This window comes from Chionomys nivalis, chromosome 10 (genome assembly GCF_950005125.1).
Source record: "Chionomys nivalis chromosome 10, mChiNiv1.1, whole genome shotgun sequence".
Classification (NCBI taxonomy): Eukaryota; Metazoa; Chordata; class Mammalia; order Rodentia; family Cricetidae; genus Chionomys; species Chionomys nivalis.
Genome location: NC_080095.1, coordinates 37,019,128 through 37,041,875, shown reverse-complemented (window position 1 = coordinate 37,041,875; position 22,748 = coordinate 37,019,128). Strand labels below are relative to the sequence as shown.

At 41.9% G+C, this 22,748-nt stretch overlaps 1 protein-coding gene across 33 annotated transcripts in view; it reads left to right on the top strand.

Moving 5' to 3' along the window:
• The window catches only part of Nrxn3 (neurexin 3), a 1,560,627-nt gene that overhangs the window by 104,791 nt on the left and 1,433,088 nt on the right, over nt 1-22,748 (top strand). For all 33 annotated transcript variants that reach the window (XR_009057835.1, XR_009057834.1, XM_057782568.1 and 30 more), the window contains exon 4: nt 18,615-18,644. Coding sequence is in view for 31 of the 33 variants with exons in the window: in XM_057782568.1 (XP_057638551.1) it covers nt 18,615-18,644 (30 nt within the window). In the remaining 2 variants the exon portion in view is untranslated. The remainder of the gene's footprint in view (nt 1-18,614; nt 18,645-22,748) is intronic.

Below are 22,748 nucleotides of genomic sequence, written 5' to 3'. Positions count from 1 at the left end.
TTTTTAAAAGAATCTTAGCTGCGTGTTATCCAATGCAACGAATACTTTTGCCTTGTTTTATAGCTATAACTTCCTGTGGTTAAAAGCTGACAATATTACCTATTCAACCCAGAAATTATATGGGTAAAGGGAGGTTTCTTTCTTCTAAGAAATCCCTATTTTCTACAATGATATTGATAATATTCTATTTATTAACCAGTTATGCAAGTAATACATGTTCACTATAAAAAATCTAAAAGAGGGTTTGATTGGATTTTGTTAATAGAAACATGAAAGGCCTATCTTCATGATAATGGCACGCTATTATTAAAAGTGCATGCTCTCCCAGAGTCCTACTTTTAAGGGTTGTGTGTGGGCATTTACATATATGTACATATATAAGACCGTAATAGAGGACCTAATCATTCATGGGTAAGAAATGTGAGGTGATTTAGAATGGTTTTACATCTATTCTAAACTAGTTAGGACTCTGAGTTAAGAAGAACAGTTACTTACAGATAGGACAGGAGACCATCTTTGATATCTTTGTGTTTACTTACTTAGTCCCTTTTACAGTTAACCCTTAGAGAGCAAATATAAGATCGGTATTGCTATATACAATTTAAAATACATGAAATTTAGGGCCTGACAGGTTAAATAGTTTTGCCAAAGGTCATAGAACTCATCAATGGTAGCAACTGAACTCTAAAACCAATTCACACTTTAATGGTGCAATCTGGGGTCATCGCTGAAAATTCCCAATGCCTGGAGATCGTGTAAGTATTCCCTGAAGGGATGACTGCCCACTTGCTTGTTTGTGTGGAGAGGTAATTTGACTTTTACTGTCATCTCTGTCTCCAATTAATATATCCTTTATTGTTCTTGGATACCTAAAATAATCATGCATACTTTGGTAGGGACTTTCTGATTATTGTTATATGTGGGATTCCACAATGTAAGAGTACAATATAGTTATTCTTATCAAATACAGAGGTTTTGGGGGTACTTTTTCTGCCTATCCTTCATCTTTCTTTAAAACACAGCATGGACAACTTTTCCTCAAGAATATCACCAGAGCTGGAGTCATACTTGCTCGGTAAAGCGCTTGCTATGTAAACATGAGGACCTGAGTTTTAGCCCCAGACCCCAGACTCCATATTTAAAAATCATTTTTGGTGCAGGGATGTACTTTTTGACCTTATCATTGGAGAGGTGAAGGCCAGCAGCTCCCTGGGGATACCTAGCACATCAGCATATCAGCTTAGACTTTATGGTTGGTTCTAGGCCAGAAAAGTACCTTTTAAAAAATAAAAATAAAAGAACATCTCCTGAATAATGAATAATGAAACTTCCTTCTGGCCCCCATGCATCTGCACATAAATGAACACATACATATATACATACAATTAAATTCATTCTTTTTATTTTAAAAGATTTTAGTTCAATAATTCACTCAACAAATATGGGTTATCAGGGACTGTGGATAAAATGATAAACAGGAGACAATCCCTGGTTTCATGTACTTTTATTCTAAATGGGGGCAGACATACAGATGCGTATACATCTGTATAGGTGCATATATGCATGTATCCACATTACATGTGCCTGCTAATGTATATTGTAGCACGTGGTGACTGTTAAGTGGTAAGGAGAAAGTGGAGTATTGTAAAGGAGAAATCACTAATTTATAGAGCATGGACAGGGGAAGCCTCTCTGGTAGCAGAATATTTAATCATAGGAAGTAAGGGACCAAGATCAAAATCTCAGGTCTTGTTTGCCATCTGACTGATGGCAGAGATGTTTCCAAAGGTGGTACACTGTCCTTCTGCCCAGAAATGAATGAACTTGAAGCTCAGCCTGCATTTCTCTCCTCCAGCCTGTGTTCATGGGGGAACTCTTTTTTTCTGATTCTCACAAGGTCACCATATTGGTCCTCATGTAGAAGAGAATGGTAGAGGGGACAAGAGCTCCTTCGATCTTTTCAAAGGGGTGGAGGTCTATGCCCTTTCTTTAGATAATAGCAACTGTTAATGCCCCCTTTCCTGACATATCTCTATTTAATCACCATTATCTCATTTTATTTCCTTAATAACCTTCCAAAGTATGTAGCCCGAGCCCCATTTTACTGCTGATTAAGTGGGGGTCCAGGGAGGTTAAGGGATGTGTTGTACTCAGTTATGGAATAGCAGGACCAAGAGGGGATTCTAGCCTAAGTCTAAATGTTGTGACCTTCACTTTGCCCTTGAAGTATCTAGGGATGATCGCTAATCCTGTCACTCCTCCAGCTCCTTTATTTTGTTATGGTTTCTAAGCCTGAAGAAAACTCTTGGTTTAGATCCTTCAGTTGTGGCCATGGATACGGAAGGAGCTGGCCTGTGCTGGTCAGGCCTTCTGAAAGTTAGCGAGTAGGCCTTCCACCCTCTCTCAGTTCCTGGCCAAGTAATCTGGAGCCAACGATATTGTGCTCTGACAAGGGAAGCCTTTAGTGGCTCTCTGATCCCCTGCTCCCTGACCCAGGAGGACGTATTGAGAATTTTATGAGCTAATGTAACTGTTTACCCAGAAGCCCAAGAGATGATTGATTAATTGGTGAATTTCATATGCTGAGCACATTGGTTGGAAATAATCCTACTGAAGACTGTAGTTTGAGATAAGACTTGTAGGAAAAGCCTTTCCCAGAGTTCCTAAGACAGGCTGGGGATTCCTGACATTGAGTCCTGGATACCTGGATCAAAAGAGCAGGCACGTTCCCCCAGACTGCAGCAGGGGGCAATTCAAAGCCTCTCACCCTAGGTTACGCAAAGGGATTCAGGATAATAAAAGCAAACAGCAAACCTTTCTAGTATCACCTGCAGATCTTGGGAAGATGGCTGAGCCTTCTCCTGCATCTTCATGTTAACTCCTCCTGGTGGGCATTACTATGTGCACTGCAAACGAGAAGCCTTGGGGAGCTCCAGTGACAGGCCAGTGGTCACCTCTTGACAGTGACTAGACCAGAACCTTAGAATTCAGATGCCACCAGAGTCTGTGCTCTTGTTCTTTTAAAGCGCCCACATTTCTATAGTGGTCCTGTGGGCCAGCATCATGTCCTACTTGTGTCTGTACTACTGTATCCATGCAGAGTACAAAGCACATAGAGCCTAGTAAGTGTTTATTAGACAGGACTGATCATAAGCATAAGGGGAAATCTGGCTGTATAGGGTCCTGAGACACAGTAGAGCTTAAGGGGTATATTGCTCAAGGAGCACAGACATTGCAGTTAAGGAAATATATACAATCCATTTATTTTCCGGAAGGGACCCTATTAGGTCTTTTCATCTACTTTGCTCACTGGGATTTATCACTGGTCTCCCTGGATAGGTTGTGAGTAGGCAGTGCCATCCCTTTTCTGCCCTCAACCTTCTACCCATTTCTGAATGTTCCAGAACTCTCTACTAGGAGAGGGAGTAAACACTTGGGATGTGAAGAGAGGAGATAGTAGTGGAAAGAAGCCTTCTTTCTACACCCCTCTCTTGGCACCTCTCACTCCTGCCTAAGGGTTGTTTATGATGCTCTCTGTCAGCCTCCCCCCTCAGAATGAATGATTTCTCAGGCTCTGCCTGCTGATTAGAGCTGGAATTTAAATGAATAACTGTGACCTTGTGGATGTGCCCTAGTTATTCGCAGGCCCAGTGAGGAAATAGGCTTCTTGCTCTGTCCATCAGGGCTTAGGCAAGCACAGGAGGAGGGGCTGCTGTCTGCAGGGGCCCCTTAGCCTGATCTCCTGCTTCCAAACGAACTAACCGTGTCGCTTGTCGCTTCCGTTGTCTGCTGACTCTTGACCTCATTGCTTCTCCACTCCAGTGTAAGTAAGCCCCGGGACCTAGTTATCCTTCCGCACAATGCCTTGTCTCCAGCTGAGGGATGCTGATGTGAACCTGTGGTTAGGAGACAGCATACAACATGTGTGACTCAAACTTGCAAACACAAAGGGGAAGCTGTGGAGGCCCCATGTGTGGCAACAGGACCAGCATTATTGGCGTTTCTAAGAATCCAGGATAGAAGCAGATGCTCAGAGCCCACCTAGAGATATGGAGGCAGAATCATCATTTTATCAAAGGCCCAAAGCTTCAAGGAATTAACCTGTGACAAACACTGGCATTGGACTTGGTCTCTCTTCCCTTTCAGACCATCTGGGTTGTCTGTACTGAGGAAGCTGTGGTGCACCTTGCTGAAACCTCAGTTCTCACCTCTTAGGATGCATGCTGCATGGGCCACCTGCTTGGTCTGGTTCATAGGAGGAGCAGGATAGAGGAGATTAGGGATGGGAAATAGTGAGCATCCATCCACCCCTGAGTGGTCTCTGTTGACCACTTTTCTATACAGCAGCTTAGGTACTGCAGGGGAGACAGCGTGGGCTGGAGTGGGTTTGGCAAACATCAAGGAGAAGCTTGGCATTTTGCAGTGGTTAAGAACAATCAAAAGTATAATTGGCAACAGAAAACCTTTGTGACATTTGACTTTTGCTGGTCATAAAATTTTTTATCTGAGCACAGCTATACTCACTCCCTTCATACTATCTGGGCTGCTTGTCAGCTACAAAGCTTGAAGTGATTAAACCTAAAATAGCATCTGTCTCTTTAAGGAAAGGCTCAGACACCCGGGGTTACATGAAGCCCAGATTTTGAGCTAGATGCTGGGACTGACCTCTTGACTCTCCTAAAGCAATCTGCCCTGTTCACATTACTTTCCCTTTGTGGGCTCCACTTTCTGGTCTGTAAAATGGGGATAATGAGGATGCTTAGCTTTACAAACAGAGTTCCACATGTAGTCTTAGAACACAGTTACATGGTAAGCAATGTGCAGCCACTGCTATACTAAGTCTCATTTGATCTTTGCAATAAGAGTTTCTGTTTTGTAGATGAAGATTTACAAAGGCTAAAAAACCTGAACTCAAGTAAACAACATCTTCTTTGCCTTTATCTTGCTCTCTTGAATGTCCAGAGGTATGCCCCTGTAGATCCTTTCCACACATACTAGCTTTCCCCACCCCATGCTACACGCCTCTCTTTTGGGTCTTGATCTTCATGCTTCTAGTCTAGAGGTGTCTTTAGATTCTGTGTATAGCCATAAAACATAATAAGATCACAGTAAAAGGGGACAGGGGACTCATGTCTCAGGTCCCTACCACGTTACAGATGAAGAACCCTGGGCTCCAAGATACTAGGTCCTTTGCTCCAGGTCAGAAAGAGATATAGTAGGTGCCAGGATTCAATTCACATCTAAGGTTCTCTCTGCACAGTTACTGCTTTATCCAAGAGTTGTGTATGCTTGGCTAAGAATGTAGCCTTCCAGGTTAACAGGTCTCTTTCCTTGAATGTGAAGGATTTGAGACAGGTGCTCTCAGGCTCGGACCATTGTGAGTGCTTATGACCAGATCGTTTGGTTGAGACACTGGAGAACCGAAAGAATGTCTTCCTATCATCAAGACTAACGGTCCATGTTTTCAGTACAACCAGAACCGTATTTTGTCTTTTCTTTCCCATTCTTTTGAATAATAATCCCACTTGATTTTTCTCCTATTACCACGGTGTGGGGGGAGGAGAAGAGGAGTGGGGATAGGGGGAGGGGAGTGGGGGGAGGGGGCAATATTTGGGAGGAGGGGAGGGAAATGGGAAACGGGGAGCAGGTGGAAATTTTAATTAAAAAAGAATAAAAAATAAATAAAAGAAAAAAAACGCTTGACATTTATTCATCTTGTGTTTTGAGCCAAACACCGAACAAAATGCTAAATTTTGCATGCATTATTTAATTCTTTAGACACCCCCAGAAGGTAGATTCTTTTACTAGGTGTATATTATCCCATGAACAAACTGACTCAAGTTTGTTAAGCAACCACCAGTAACGCATTAAAAGTTGGCAGAACACATTATAAGGTCTTGTCTCTTATAAGGTCATGGAGACATCTTGAAGGGAATTCTGCCAAAGCATACACGCCACAAAGTTGACTCCTGCTTATTACTGTGTGTTCTTAGCTTAGAAGGGTGCCAGCGCATGGCAGACGCACCACAAATCTTTCTTGATGGAATGAATAGTGTGCTGGACTTGGTCCATAGTTTTTCCCCATGATTTTATGGAGGTCAGCTTTTCAGTAGGAGTCGCCATAAGACAGAACTAATTTTTATGCAGTGGTCTTCCTAGGCCCAGCTTGGTGGGAGATTCAGGTTACAGAGAAATCCACCTCTGTGGTGTGTTATTAGATTGGAAGAAACCCTTGGCTGGGCCTGCTTACTTCCCAGTCAGCTGCCCAGTACAGGCCCGGGAAGACCCTCTTGGCTGCCATAGCTCTATGTGATGAGTATATACGGATAAGGTGCTATTTCCAAGACTTTCTTTCTCTTTGGCTACCTTAAAGTGATAGTCTTGAGGCTTTATCTCCAAAGACTTAAAGTCATCGTCTTTACTGCCTTAGAAAGGCAGACCCATGCCAGCCATTGTGGAACATGCCTGTAATCCTAGTCCTAAGGAGGTTGAGGCAGGAGGATGATGAGATCAAGGCGAGCCTGGCCTACATGAGTCTGATGTCAGACTATACTGTATATCAAGACTCTGTCAAAGGGGAGGAAAGGAAAGAGGAAGGTGGGAGGCAAAGGAAGTGAAAGAGGAGGAAAGGGAGGGCGATTAAAAAGGCAACCACACCACTGCATGATGAATTTAGCCACATTTCACTTATTTCTGCAGGGCAAGATGGGAGTTAGAGAAATGTCCTAGAGCCTCCCGTGGTCTGAGCTCATCGGATACGTGTAGGGGTGCTTCTTTGTTACTTCAATGATGAGAGGCAGCAGAAGCATTTAGTAGTAAAGGACAGTGAGTCCCAAGCTTCCTGTGGTATATGGGAAAACACATGCAGAGATCTGTGCTACTCAGGACACCATTGATGAGAATAGCACAGCACAGCTATTCTCGGGAGGAATGAGGCTAGAGAACCTCCACCTCAGCTAGCTAAATCACACAGCCTGTTCACAGAGACGCCATCAGGCCTTAGACCAGCCATGGAGGTCTGCTAAGGACATAGGCTATGCTGGCCAGTTGGCTTCAGGAGGGGTGGGAGATGGAATGTGGCCCAGAGTCCAGGACAGTGAGTGCCCGTGTGGAGCAGCTTTGCTGACTGTGCACACAAATGGAAGCATCTGAGGATGCAGTGGGCAAGGGTCCCCTAGTGCTACCAACTGAGTAGACAAATGATGTTGGGCCTGGCTGGCTGGCGAGCGCATATAATTCAGGGCAAGAACACTGCCAGTTCAAGACCAGCCTGAGCTACATAGTAAGACTCATCTCAAATCTATTAGTCAATCAAAATGCTGGAGAGATGTGGGAGGGGTCAGAGAGGTGCCCTGAATAGATTAGTCTTCTAAACTGACAGACGCTATGTGGGTTTGAGCCCTTACTTCGGACTTTGAACTGGGCCATGCGCTGTTTTTGCACTGTTGCCTGCGATCGCCACAGCGTTCCCGGGGTGGGGGACATGTTTCATAGGTGAGAGGTAGAGAACTTAGAGGCACAGAAACGTTAGCTTACCCCATACCTCACAATTTGAGGTAGAGCTGGTCTTACAATTACACTTTCGATTGTAGAGAGCAGAGGTTTGCCAAGCACCAAAATGGCCTGGAGAGTTAATAAAGGAGAGCCAGTCTCATTACAGAAAGGGTTCTCCCAGGTGAGGCTCAGATGGCTGAAGTTAGAGAACCATTGCTTGGAAGAAAGTCATCTGAACGGGGGCAGCTACGGAGCTTCACCTTAAGCTTTAATCTCTGCACAAGGATGTGGGAGGAAGGAGGGAGGAAGAAAGAGAACAGGAAGAGTAGGCCCCTTTGTGTCCCAATAACATTTAGGACACCAGGTGGTTTAGGTACCATCCTCACAATTAGCCTGCATCCCCCTTCCCCCTGTGCCCCAACGGGCTCCCACAGTACAGGGAGTGTTTCATTTTTTTTTTGAGGGGAGAGACTTCTCTGTGCTGTATGCCCACTGCCTGCCACACAATGCTGTTAGAATCAGTTTGTTTTGGGCGGAAGAGGCCCAATGGGTCATCAAGACTCTGAAGCAAAGTTTTGAATCCTTTGTGTAAAATTTTATTCAGACAAACTTTGAACCCCTTTGGCAATGAGCTGCTCATTGGTCCCTTGATCTTTTCATTCTGTTCCAGCAGGGCAGAATATTTGAGAGCTCTTTCTTATCCTTCGTTGCTACAGCTTTCCGCACCTGTGCGACCTCCAGCCCTCGGAGAGCCATGGAACAGATCTAATCACCCTCCAAGTGTTTGAAGTCAAGGCTTTTTGTCTTTGAGGAGTTTCTTTTCTAAGTACTAAAACATCTCCAGTTTCTTTGGCCATTCTCATCTAAGGGATTTTATTCTTTCATCTATGTCATTGTTCCTTGAAAAATGACATTTTTTTTCCTATATCTATTCTGAAGAAGGATGCTCACATAGCGTACAGTACTATGGGCATGATTGGGATCAATTCATGATAGACTGCTCTCTTGCCCTTGTTCTAGATTCTACAACCCATTCAGGGCAGCAGCAAACCCTTTAGCTTTCCCTTTTGATAACTTTAGTGTTAAATGGAACTTGAAGTCAGTGAAAACCTTTACTATTTTTATGTGCACTGCGAAGTCATTTCTCCCCACTTCCTGGACTTGCACAGTTGGTATTTCTCTTAGCATGGGGCCACCCTTTGATTCTGTTAAATCTGGCACACCATGGTCTGTTTGGATGCAGTTCTTTCATTGGGAGTGTCAACTGATCTTTCTGGTCTTGTGTTATTCATGAATGAGAAGCCACTTCAGAGAAGTTCGTGACAGGGAGATCAAGGACTTTGTTGTGGGATGAGTCTTTTCTAAAAGTCATTCTTGTTGATCCTTTAACCCATAGCGAGAAAAGCATGACTACTTTTGTCTCTTTGCTATCTCTGGCATTTATTCATGAGAAAATCTTGCTACTTCTGGCCTCTAACAGAAAGGATAGATCAGGAGAATGCTTTAAAGGTCTTTGACCCTGTGATTATGCCGTATTGATGCTGTCAGTGACTCATAGTGATGATCGGAAGCAACACTTTCTGTTCCATCCAGCCACCATGCTATCAGAACAAGGATGGTCAAGAGGCAAACAATGATTATCTGATTCATCTATTACCCTACAAAAGGCTAGATGATGAGGATTAAACACAGTGACATCATAAAAAGACAAAACTCAGAGGCAAGAGTCTAGCTGGCTCCTGCTTAAAGAGCCAGTATCAGGATCCCTTCTCTACCACTACCATCACCACTACCATCACCACCACCAACACTACCATCATCACCACCACCATCATCACCACTACCAGTACCACCATCACCACCACCACCATCACCACTACCATCACCACTACCATCATCACCACCACCATCACCACTACCACCATCACCACTACCATCACCATCACCACTATCATCACCACCACTACCATTACCGCCACTACCATCATCACCACCACCATCACCACCACTACCACCACCATCACTACACTACGTGTTCAACTGATCCATAGCCCTTTGTCACACTTAAGGAAAAGATAAGAGTTCTCAAGTGTTATCATAGGTTTGCTCTTAGGTAATCATCTGGAAGCTTATATAGCTCAGCTGGAGTGGTAGTAGACTTTTCTTGACAACTACCATTGTGGTCGTGGGTACTGTTCTTAGAACAGTAGTTTGAACCACCTAAATTATTATTTTATAATAGGTTAGAATGAGCCAAATATTAATGTGTTCATCTGATTCCACACACTATGTTGCTTGATCTTTTTGTGTTCGCATATCTTTGTGTTACAGGGGTTGTGGGTAGCTAGCTCTTACAGCCTCCCATGGATTTTCTTCTATTGCACGTCTTGCACATAGAGCTGCCTCCTTATTCTACTCTCTGTTCATGTTGGATGCCTCTTCATATTGCATGTGCAACTTTTAGCATGATTGACAGTAGCATATTGTAATGATATTGACATATCTTCATCCAGCTTTTTAATATCTGAGTGAACATGCAAGTCCCTTCAGCCATTCTATGTTTACCATGACTCTGGGCTCCTCATAATTCTGGTTATCCTCTATTCACCTGGCTCATTCCCTTCCTAACGTATGACCCCATCCTTTGACCCTAAACCCTGTTAACGGTCAGTGCTGAGGTGAGGGAAGACTTAAAATTTTAGTTTTTGGAGTGTTAGGGATATGGGTTTGTGCTTAAATGCCAGAATTTATATTTTTCCTTAATATTTTTGAGACTCTATATAGCCTAAGCTAGCCTCAAATTTATGATCCTTTTTCCTCAGGTCCCTGAGTTCTGTGTGCTCCCTGTGAGCGTACACCACCAAGCCTAGCCCTTAAAATTAAATTTCTTGCTTGTCTCTTCCTATACTTTTAGATCCCCCTTCTATTAGCCAGTGAATTAGCTATTCATCTGAGCTGTAGGTCATCACAACATCCAGATGGTAAGTTATGAGTTCTCATTTAAGCCACTGAGCATAACATGGGTCAGCCCTGGGCTGGGGCTGAATTACTCTTATTACTTACACTTTCTCTTCAGTCCTAAGGATCAGAGTTGAGATCTCCAGAATCCCCATATATGTTGGCGGATGTTGTGGCCCAACTGTAATTCCAGCCTCTGAAAGTGCAGACAGGGCATCCCCAGAACAAGCTTAAGATAGAACTATGGCTGAAGATGCTTCCTGACTTCAGCCTCAGACCCCACATGCGGATGTGCACACATGCATACCTACAACAAACACACAAAAGGGAAAGAATGAAATACACACACACACATACACACACACACACACACACACACTTCCCTCTTTAAAATGCAAATTTCAGCATGAGACTTTTTTTATTCCATTCTCACAAATTCCCAGTCATCTCACTCTAGAGACTAGATCATGTTAGTTTTGCGTTTTGTCAACCTTTCCTTCTTCACTGTCTCTTTAGTTCTGAAAAAAAAAAAACAAAAAACAGGTGAATGTTTTCATTACTTTCTGATTTTAGGTAATTACAAAAATGTAATGTTGATGCTTGCAGCAATTAGTGACGTTCAATCTTGCTTATTTGGTATAGAAAGAAAGATGATAAATGGGAATTTTTTCACTTGGATAAAAGTTATCCTGAAAGTGAATGAATTTAAAGGCTTGAAAGAGATATTGGATTTTCCCTTCTGAATTTTTCTCTTCCTCTAGTCTTTTTTGAAATACTTTCCCAACTACCCAGCCAGGATGAAGGAAAGAAGAAAGGATGGATGGAAAATCATCTCATGTAGATGGGTTGATCCTGGTTTGAGATAACATTAACTTAAATAATGGAGATCTTCAGCTTCTGGTCTGGTTTCTGAACTCTTGCCTGTTTCAATAAATAGTTTCTGTTCTCTGTGTTAGTCATTCCCATGACAGGCTTCATCATGACCACAGCTTCTTACAAATGACTTAGATTACAAATGACTTAGACAGCTATTTCCATTTTTTCCTAGTAGCAAAATCAGCTATCTCCACAGGAGTTTTCCCAAAGGGTATAACATATAGTTTAGGCAACCATATGTATATTTTGCATATGCTTTACATATGATTTACAGTCTGTTCTAAGGCAATTTCAACTTTACATGTCTTACTCATTGGTGATCTTTTCTTTCTTTTGTTCCAGTATATACTCTGGGAAGCTGAATATCGTAGATATACAGACATAAATAGCATTTAAAACAAGTTATGAGAGAGTTATTTTGTATCAGATACCTTGTTGGGGTCTAGCATATTGCTAGATCCAGCTAGAGTAGCATTTGTCAGGGTCCAGATTGAAGATACTTTAATTATTTTTTCTATTATTATTGTAAATATTTTAAAGGTACTGTAGCTCCCTAAGAATCCTATGTTAGCAACTCTTAATGTATTGCCTATCTAAGGGTCACTTAATCCTATCTCCTGCTCCTTATGTGAGTTTTTATTGAACTGAGTTTTGAGTTGTAATTTAGTATCTGTTCACATCTAAAATGTAAGACAGGGTTGTTTTAAAAGTTATAATCCCCTTTGTTCCCATGAGTTCTTGACTCAACCCGTGTCCTTATGACAGCCTTGGAATGTCAGATCCAGAATAAATATCATGTTTCAGCCAAAGCCAGCAAGTTAGTTCTGAAGCTGGATATAGTCATGCAGATAACTGATGTTAGTGTGCATTTTGACTCTCCTCTGAGGTTGACCAGAAAGCCCATCTTTGTTTTAACCTATTCCACATCAACCACACATATAGCCTATATACAGTGTGGCTTTTACTTCCTTTCTTGCTAATTATGTGCCTCTCATTTAAGATTTTTTTGAACATTTTTTTCTGTAATTTATGTTGGAAGCCATCTAGTTCTGTTTTTAAATATATAATTAGAATATTTTAATGTTGAGCACATAGAAAACTACCTTCGCATCCTCCCACCCTCACCAGGTTAAGACAGAGCTATAGCCCCTTTCCTTCATGCTTCTTTCACTTACTTATCTCCTATGGCATGAAGAGAGTGTTTTAAGTCCTTATATTCAACTGGATCCCTTCTCAGATTATTTCATTATAGTGTTAAATGCCCAGTGGACATTTTTGCTTGAAAACTCTTTCTCTTCAACTTCATCATGTCTAATAGAGAACTCATTATCTCCCACCACTCTAAATATCTTTCCCCACCTCATTTCACTTTCTTTGGTTCTTCTATTGCTTTTTCATTTCCCCATCACTCATCTGCCTCTCCTCACAGCATCTTATTCATCATCAAAGTCTGCTAAATCCTCTTTCTCCCTTTCTGTCTCTGCTATTTGATAATCACTTGGTCCTTCGCCACTGACTGATCTTTCTTCTTTTGTCTTATTCTCTTAATTTGTTTCATCCCTGTTACTGCAATAGTAATCTTCCTCAACATTGCTTTCTCCAGGTCATTTGCCTGCCCATGAACCCCCAGTGTCTCCAATCAGCTGTAAGATCAAGTTAATTTTCTTTAGTCTTGAAACTTATGACTTCCATGTTTAGATTATTAGAATCACCTATTTTTTTATATAAGCTAATTATATTTTTCCATATACTATATTATTACATGCTTATCATGTACCCAGAAATGCCTTTCTTTCTGGAAAGGAGAACAGGGTGGTCTTGGGAGGTCATGGTTCTACCCATAATGCTAACACTTTCTCCAAATCTTAAACCATTTTTACTGCATGTGTATGTATGACTATGTGTGCTTGCAGGGAAAACTTCAACTATCTATTTCCTTTAAGATATTGTCTGTCATTGGCCTGGAGCTGACAGATTAGGCTAGACTGACTGGCTAGTGAGCTTCAGGAATCCCCCTGTCTCTGCTTCCCCTGTGCTGGTACTATGAGTATGAGTCAGCATGTCTGGCAATTTTATGTGGGTTCTTTTTTTGGGGGGTGGGTCGAGACAGGGTTTCTCTGTAGCTTTGGTGCCGGTCCCAGAACTAGCTCTTGTAGACCAGGCTGGCCTCGAACTCACAGAGATCCACTTGCCTCTGCCTCCTGAGTGCTTGGATTAAAGGCATGCGCCACCACCGCCCAGCTTTATGTGGGTTCTTAAGCTCCAACTCAGGTCTTTGTGCTTACAAGACTGAGGTAAAAATGAACCATACCCTCGGTCCTTAAGTCCTTTTTGAAGGTGTATTTAAAATCTCCTGGCCTTGCAGGAACTTTCTCTGAATATGCAGCATCAGTCTCTACTCATTATTGCATGGATTCATAATTTGATACTTATCTATTAGATACCATCTATTCATTTTTCATTCAACTGTCAAATATATACTGAGTGTCAGATACTAAATAGATAAATGTTTCTCTGTGTGTTCATATAGTTTCATAGTTCATATCCTATGTAGGCATAGGCTTGTGGTTCTCAACCTGTGAGTCACAACCTCGCTGGGAGTTACATATCAAATATCCTGTATATCAGATATTTACATTATGATTCATGATAGCATCAAAATGGCAGTTATGAAATGGGGCTGGCATAACTGGATATCAACATGTAGAAGAATGAAAATAGATCAATATCTATGACCATGCACAAAACTCAAGTCCAAATGGATCAAAGACCTCAACATAAAGCCGGCCACACTGAACCTCACAGAAGAGAAAGTGGGAAGTACCCTTGAACGCATTGGCACAGGAGACCACTTCCTAAATGTAACCCCAGTAGCACAGACACTGAGAGAAACAATTAATAAATTGGACCTTCTGAAAGTGAAAAGCTTCTGTAAAGTAAAGAACATGGTCAACAAGACAAAATGACAGCCTACAGAATGGGAAAAGATCTTCACCAACCCCACATCAGACAGAGGTCTGATCTCCAAAATATACAAAGAACTCAAGAAATTGGTCATCAAAAGAATAAATAATCCAATAAAAAATGGAGTACAGACTTAAACAGAGAACTCTCAACAAAGGAATATAAAATGGCTGAAAGACACTTAAGAAAATGCTCAACATCCTTAGTCATCAGAGAAATGCAAATCAAAACAACTCATCTTATACCTGTAAGAATGGCCAAGATTAAAAAAACAAAACAAACAAAAAAAAACACTGATGACAACTTATAGCCGGGCAGTGGTGGCGCACTCCTTTAATTCCAGCACTCGGAAGGCAGAGGCAGGCGGATCTCTGTGAGTTCGAGGTCAGCCTGGTCTACAAGAGCTAGTTCCAGGACAGGCTCCAAAGCTACAGAGAAACCCTGTCTTGAAAATTAAAAAAAAAAAAAAAAAAAAAAAGAAAGAAAGAAAGAAAGAAAGAAAGACAACTTATGCTGGAGAGGTGATGGGGTAAAGGGAACTCTCTTGCATTGCTGATGGGAGTGCAAGCTGGTACAGCCCCTTTGGATGTCAGTGTGGCGATTTCTCAGAAAATCAGGAAACAACTTTCCTCAAGACCCAATAATACCACTTTTGGGTATATATTCAAAGGATGCTCAATCATGCCACAAAGACATGTGCTCAACTATGTTCATAGCAGCATTATTTGTCATAGCCAGAATATGGAAACAGCCTAAATGCCCCCTACCGAAGAATGGATAAGGAAAATGTGGTACATTTACACAATGGAGTATTACACAGCAGAAAAAATAACGGCACCTTGAATTTTACAAGCAAATGGATGGAGCTAGAAAACATCATTTTGAGTGATGTAACCAAGATCCAGTCAGTTATCGTATGTACTCACTCATAAGTGATTTTTAAACATAAAACAAAGAAAATAAGCCTACAAATCACAATCCCAGATAATCAAGACATCAAGACAATTAAGAGGACCATAAGAGAGACGTATATGGAGCTAATCTACATGGGAAGGAGAAAAAGACAAGATCTCCTGAGTAAATTGGGAGCATGGGAGAAGGTTGAAGGGGAGGGGAGAGGCAGTGAGGGAAGCAGAGAAAAATGTAGAGCTCAATAAAATCAATAATTAAAAAATGCAGTTATGAAATAGCAATGAAATAATTTTATGGTTTGAATCACCACAACAGGAGGAACTGTCTTAAAGGGTAGAAACATTAGGAAGATTGAGAATCACTGGCATAGACTTCTATAAGTATATTTAAAACTCAAGGCAATGTATGAAGTAATCATTATTATCTGTATTTTCTAGATAGGAAAAAAAATCAAAGTCCAGAAACATTCCTCTCTTTTCTTAAAGTTACAAGGTATAAAGTAGCAGAGATGAACTTTTAATCTGGCTTTGGAGCCACTTATTAAATGTCCTCTTCTACACAGCCACGGACCAGTACCAAACCATCTGTGTGCACCTGTGAAGATAACACACAGACCCCTGCCCTGCGAGAATTCCTGGAGGCCAAGGATGCTGTGTTTCCCTCACCTGTATCCCCACCCCTCATCCCAGTCCTTGCAGATAGTAATATTTGAATAGCTTGGTCTGTTGGCTGTTGGTACTTTCATGAGCAGTTGAAGGAGCCAAAATTTTTTTATTTGCTATTTTTAAAATTAAGATATAATTACATCATTTCTTTCCTTCCTCCGTTCTCTCCAACCCTTCCTATGCCCCCTCCTTTAACTCATGACTCTTTCTTTTCTTGAATTATTGCTGAGATTTTAAATTGCAAATAGTATTTTGAGAGAGAAAGAAAAACAAAGAATTCTAGAATAGAACAGGGTACTTTGGAATTATTGGCTACTTAATTCTGTAAGTTTTGAGGATAGGTTTGTATAAGAAGATATACTAATGTGCATCTCTTGAGAATAAAGTAAAATCCTCCTCACAGAAAGTAAAATAAAAAAATAATCATAGTTTGGTTTCCTCTCTTCTTTCAACCTGTTTCCTGTTTTTTTTTTTTTTTTTTTTTTTTTTTGTCTGTTTTGCTTTATCTCTTCAATACCAAAGTTTGACATTAGGATTCCATAACTGCATTCCTGACTTCATACATGACTTGAGCTTTTTTTTTTGAAGAGGAAGAAGATGAACATTTTACTTAGATGATAATGCTATAACTATGTAGGTAGCCTAATAAAACCTGACAAGTACATATCTGAAATTTAAGAAACACAAGGGGTAGGTTATTTGCATTTTAAAAGGATTCTTCCCTTCACTAGAAGATCCAGTGTGGGGTTCCATTAAACACCCAATTCCTCTAGCTACATTTATCATGCAATTTAATTTACTAAAATTTGATTTATATGCCACCATATAAATTTCAAATTTCTGTGAGCATGGGAATCTTGTGAGCAACTGATTTAAATTTCAGATCTTGTCCCAGCACCCCCAATCCCTATCTCACCCCAGGATTCTAATTTAGCTTGCTTGGGGTAGGGCCCTGAATCTTCACTCTTTATCTGCTTTGGAAAGTACATTAGCTGGAACCCCACTGGTGGGTTTACTACCAAGTGGCCCATTTACTCTTCATTTGGAAAATTTTACATACATTTTTGGATCAGGTGGAATCTCCCATAACCTTCCTGCTTTTGGTGAAGCTATAAACACCTTCAGTCTCATGTGTATAACAGTTGCTCCCCCCCCCCAAAAAAAAAACCTCTTCAAGCACCCTATTTTATTCTGAAATATCTTTTCTGATCTTTACTCTTATTTCTCAAAGATGACAAAACCCTCTGGATGTTGTGTTCCCGTCACCCTCATTTCCACAGACTTCAGCCCCTGTCCCACATCCTTTCTCATCTGTGCTCTTGACCTTGATGCTGGTCCCTAGGACCTGGCTTCCAAGAATCAGCTATGCAGGAAAGGCTGTTTCTGTCCTCTAAAGTCTTCTCCTCTCTTCCTTCTATTCCTCTGGCTCATAGAAGACCAAAAAAAGAAAAGAGGAAAAAAAAAAAGAAAAAAATCAAAAAAGTTTTTGTGAACAAAGCAAATTGTGAGCCTTGCCTGCTTTGTTGTGATTTCATTCTTCCCTGAGTGTTAATCCCGGTCCTACTGCCCCGAGTGCCAGAACCTGAGCTTTAAAAATATGATTATAGTTTAATGAAATTTGTTTCAAAAAATAGACTCCATGACATTTATGGCACGCGTAGCTATGTATTTAATATATCACTGATCTTTTAAAAGTCAGTTTCTTGACCTACATTTAGCCTCTGATTACTTTTCTAAATCTCTAGTAATCTCCAAAAAACATTTAGAGATTTCCATACTTTAGAGGGTTTTTTGTCCTTTATTAATCCTCTATATCCCTGAGTTCTGCTTTGAGTAGAGGCTCTCGGGGGGAGTGATCTGGGTTTTGTGAGATATTTTTTTGTGGTAATAGAAGCAGCGCAAGGGCAAACAGCCGGTGTGGTTGGCTACTGTGCAGTTGGAAACCTTTTCTATTAGTAGACTTACCAGAGCTCATGCTCCCTTGTCCTGAGAAACCCCAAAGAACTGAATTTGCCCCCTGTAAGAACTCTCCAGAGGTCCTGTTAGGTGTGTACTGGGATTTTGTATGCCTTCTTTAGCCCATTCAGTTCAGGGCTAGGTTTTTCTTGTGAAACATGAGAGACTTTCTAGTACAGCTGAAGAGGTAGAAGACAGAGTGTGGTTATCACTGGTTAAAGCGAAAATGTTTCTAGGTGATCTGAGCAACCCTTGCAAGTAGAAAGTGTGTTGATGTGCTCAGTATCATCCAATTTATGTAGAGAACAATATAATGCATAGGAAAAAATGGATGTCACCCTCTAGATAGTGAGCTTTTAACTCATTCTTTTCTTCTTTTTTTATTCTTGGAGTTTTCCCCAGTTTCTACAGTGAACATGTATTACTGATGCAAGTAATTTTAAAGAAAGAAACCGTTAAACCAATACTTTTGAGTCTCTTTCTCAGATACCTAATCTTAATAGATCCCTCACAAATCCTATGGATTGCTAAGAATAACAATAAAAAGGAAGTCCTTGGTGTTATTCAGCAAATGGAAACCTGTTCTTTAGAAGGGAGAGGGCCAACCTACTCCCATAGTGTGGGGGCTGGTGTTTGGGGTGTGTTGCATGCTACTGTGTGTGTGTGTGTGTGTGTGCATGTGTCCTTGCTACACCTTGTTCTGTGCAACAATAATGAGAATGTTGCTTTGCATTTGGAATTTTAACCATCTTTTCTCTCCCTCTTTCTCTTTCTCTCTCTCCCGCTCAGGCCTTTCCCACCTTATGATGAGTGAACAAGGTAGGTGCTGTGGTCCTGCAGATGCCTGAACTGCTTGCCTCTGTGCCTCTGCCTGGTCATTGCGAGCCTCCTCCATAGAAGGCCATTTGTTGCCTGTGCCTCCTGCTGTGGGCCAGACTGGGAGCAGGGGCCACTCTGCTGCTGAGGAACACCTTTCCTGATGCACCATGATGCTCCACCTCCTACTCCCAGCCTCTCCATTTGTCCTCTGGGCGAGGCAGGGCACTGGCCCTGCTAGGCTGCCTCTAAGAGGGAAGCATGAAACAAGGCATGACACGTTGGTAATGGGGGTGAAAGAAGCTAATTTCAGAGCAACCAGGCGGGTAACTTCCTCCTGCTCCTCGTTGGTCCCAGGCTGGGACCCAGCTTGGGAGCAAGGAGCAGGGTTTCTCCCTGAACTTTACACTGGGTAAAGATTTGCTGCATGACCCCCCCCCCCATTCCACTGCCATCTTGATGACATTCCACCCTTCCTGGTCAAAAGAAGCCCTTGGGGGTCTTTTTTTTTCTGTTTTAAATTCTATATAAAAGAATAAAAGGATTCACCAAAAAACATGCTAATGTCCTCATGGTAGGATTCTAATTCATTATACACCCTGAAGAAAACTGCATATAAAGATCTGTAAATTCAGCATCTGCAACCTAAAATATTCAAATATGCAGGAAATTCAGCTCAGCTAGGCATGGGGTGGGTTGTGAATGAAGCCTTTTTCTCCTCAGTAAAAATTTTCCACATTATCAGTCCAAATCAGGATCTGAGAACCAAGCCCACTTAAAATTGTCTTTTGCTTCGCTGTTCAATCGCTACTATTGTGTTTCTTCCAAGCCTTGGGCGATTGCAAGATGGGTCTACCTGCCTTGCCCTGTCACCAAAAGACTATTCTTTAATTTTTCTTATCTGTTTCTTTTCAAAACACACATCAGACTCAATGTTCCTTTGGGAGGATCAAGAAAAGAAAGATGTGGAGGAGTTCCACATACCATTTTTTTTCTCGGTCTTTGGAGAGCACACAGTCATTTCCCTTCCTCTACTCTCTCAAATTGACCTATCGGATGGTGTGGTCGTAAGAGAGATGCCATCGGTCAAGTAACCACTCGGGACTGAAAGACACTGTTTAGCAGCTGGAGCTAGGCAGTTGAGAGCATCCTGAATTACTAAGACTGCTTTTCTAATGTAAGTGTGTTCCTTAGCATGAGCCAAGGTGTGGGCTCCATAAATTTCAAGACAGTGTTGGTTTTGTAGAGAACAGATATCAATATATATCTGAAGGGGAGGTTCAGGTTAGGTAAGGAGCTAGAATGAAGTCTACCTGTTCTTGTAGCTCAGTGAGGGGATGCAATGCCAAGTGTTGGGAGGTAAGTATGCGTAGAGGATGGGCTTGATATGGACCTAGTATTTGGATAATTTGAGAGAGAAAAGCCTTCCCGTTGAAGAAAGACAGAGTTCCTTGAATTGCTGGAATTTAACGGTCTGCACTCAATGACAAGTGACACCGTATATCAGGTCGTCAGAGTCCTTATGATAGGAACTCCTCCTGTGTTCTCCAGTGCTGTGCTCCTGCTTTCTTTTTGCAGAGTCTCCCAGCATTTCAAGTGCTTCCAAGTGCTGCACACATCATATAGCTAGTATCACAGGGTGGGCAGATGGACTGATATGGAGGGACTCCCTTGATCTTAACCTAACTTATTTCAGGCACACTAATGCACCATAGGAAGGTTAGATTCCAAGGTTGGTACGAGCAGTGTTTGGAGACTTTGTAGCACGCACCTTACTCTAACCCCACATGTGCCATTGTGTAGTATTCAAGTCCAACCATGCTCTAGCTAGTATCCTTTCAAGGGAAAATAAAAGAACCATGCAAACACAGATGCTGTGAATTCCTTCTTTGAATAAGCTTCAGGAAAAGATGCAGACTTCTTCTGGGTGATGGTGCCACTAAGGGTTTAAGTGCTATTGGAGGCTTAATTTGACTTAAGAAATCTCTTTGACTTCATTCCATGTCCTCTTGTTCTTTTCCATTTTTCCCTCATCCATTCTTATCCCTTCAATGACCGCCTTAAAACCCACCACTCTTCTCCCCACCAGGACCCCCTGCCTTCTCTTAATCCCTGCACATGGGAGGTAGGGGCTTCTGCCTGGTTCCCACTGAATCTACAGAATTAATATTTGGTGTCCACCAATACATGTGATATTTATGTGTGCATCCCCTAGAGTTGTGTGCCACATCTTGGTCCTTGTGTCTCATGTGAATGTTGGGAAATGAGATTCTCAAAGACTTTCCCTAATCACGCTCTTTAAGATTGGTTATATGTGTGCAATTTCACATCCATGTGGCTGTGTAGTGCTCTTGCATGCAGACTTTGCCATGTTTCTAAGGCTATAACTGAGAAGAAACAAGTGAGATGAAGCTTAAACATGGAGCCGATGGATGCAGCTTGGCTGACTCCGACATTTGTTCCTTAAGCCTCCCATCATGCATTCGCTTTGTGCTGCCTCCTGAGGATGATGTGGGGCAACTTCTGTGCTGTCTGTCCTGAGATCTGCCATGTGTATTACCTGTCGTTGTGCCTGCAGTGTGCTGATGTCCACTCTCTTTCTCTCTCGCTCTCTTGCGCCTCCATGGTGGACACCATGCTTCCTCTCCTTAACGGGACCTTCTGCTTCCTTTCTGTAGGTAGAAGTAAAGGTATAGACCACTTTATTTATCATTCTATCAACCTGTCAATGTGCATTCTGAATTACCTATGTATGTGAGGGGAACTGTTGGTTCTGATGAACGTATAGGGCATATTAAAAGTTACTGCTTTTAACGGCATGTAAAAGAAAATTTTTAAAAAGCCATTGTGATCATTGTCCTTCAATGAACCCCGTGTTCAGTGTTGGGGACGGTTCTGCCTCCCCATAAAGCCTTCTTGGACCTTATGCATGATGCCATGTGGTGTCCAGCAGGAACAGGCTCTCTGGAAGTAGACATTCTGTATAGACATGTTTCTTACTTCATTGCAAGGTGCTCTAAGATCCTCCCTGTGATGTGTGTTTTAGGCACAGGGGAGATGGAGAAAGGTGTCTCATAATTGCTGGGTTTTATGCAAAACTGAATTTGGGGTATCATCAACACCTGGGCAATCATGAAAGAGTAAGGAGAGATGATTGAAGAATTGCCTGATTTTACTAACTGTAGATTTTTGGAGTGTTTCTTTTTTGCTTTTTTTTTTTACTTCAATGCTGTAATTTTTGTATTTGTGGGGGGGATGGAATATTAAGACTGGGATGATAGACTAGGAAAGTTTGAAGCAGGCAAACATGGGAAAATTATAAAAGTAAAAGCACATTACATTGAGATGAGGAAGAGGAGAAAGAGGTGGTGGCGGATGCTGGTGCACAAAGCCAGCCCTTTGACAGGTGCTCAGGGAGGAGAGGGGACGAGTTGGTGGGTTTCTTATACTTCACCGTGCCTTCACACTTTTGGGTGGCTCAACTCGCCCATCCACTCCCAAGCTCAAAGGACCTGGTTCATTGGCTCAAATTGCATTAGTGGTGCCTAAGTGAAGGAGAAGCTAATTGATAAATTAGGAATATGTGTATCCATCTAGTTCTCCCTCCTGGATAATGCTCCCCTGTCTTGGCGGGGCAGTGCACTGCTGTTTTCCTCAGAAGTTGCCAAATGGCACAAGTATGGAGAGTAAATTCGACTGTGGAGATAGGGCCAAAAGATGGGACTGATGAGTTATTCACAATGTTCAGCGGAGGGCCGGGCGGTGGAATTATCACCTCTCATTTCCATTTTGTGTTTTCTGTACACTGCCTTGGGAGTGTTTGGGCCCTTTCCACTGTGAGCTTGGATGGTTTCCTGCTCCTTTAATACTAAGTCTGGGTGGGCTCATTCTCAGAATCCTGCCACCCTGAACCATCACTCCATTGCTGGATTGACACTTTTGGATAAGAATTGGTGGACAAAGGAAGAGGCCAGTGACCAGAGACCTCTTTATAGGCGAAATCACCCCTCTGCCTATGACTTGGCCTATTGGATATGGGTGTACCCTTTCTCTCTTCTCTTATTCCCTCCATCCTCTTGTCTCTTTATCTCTCCCTTAAAATTGGTG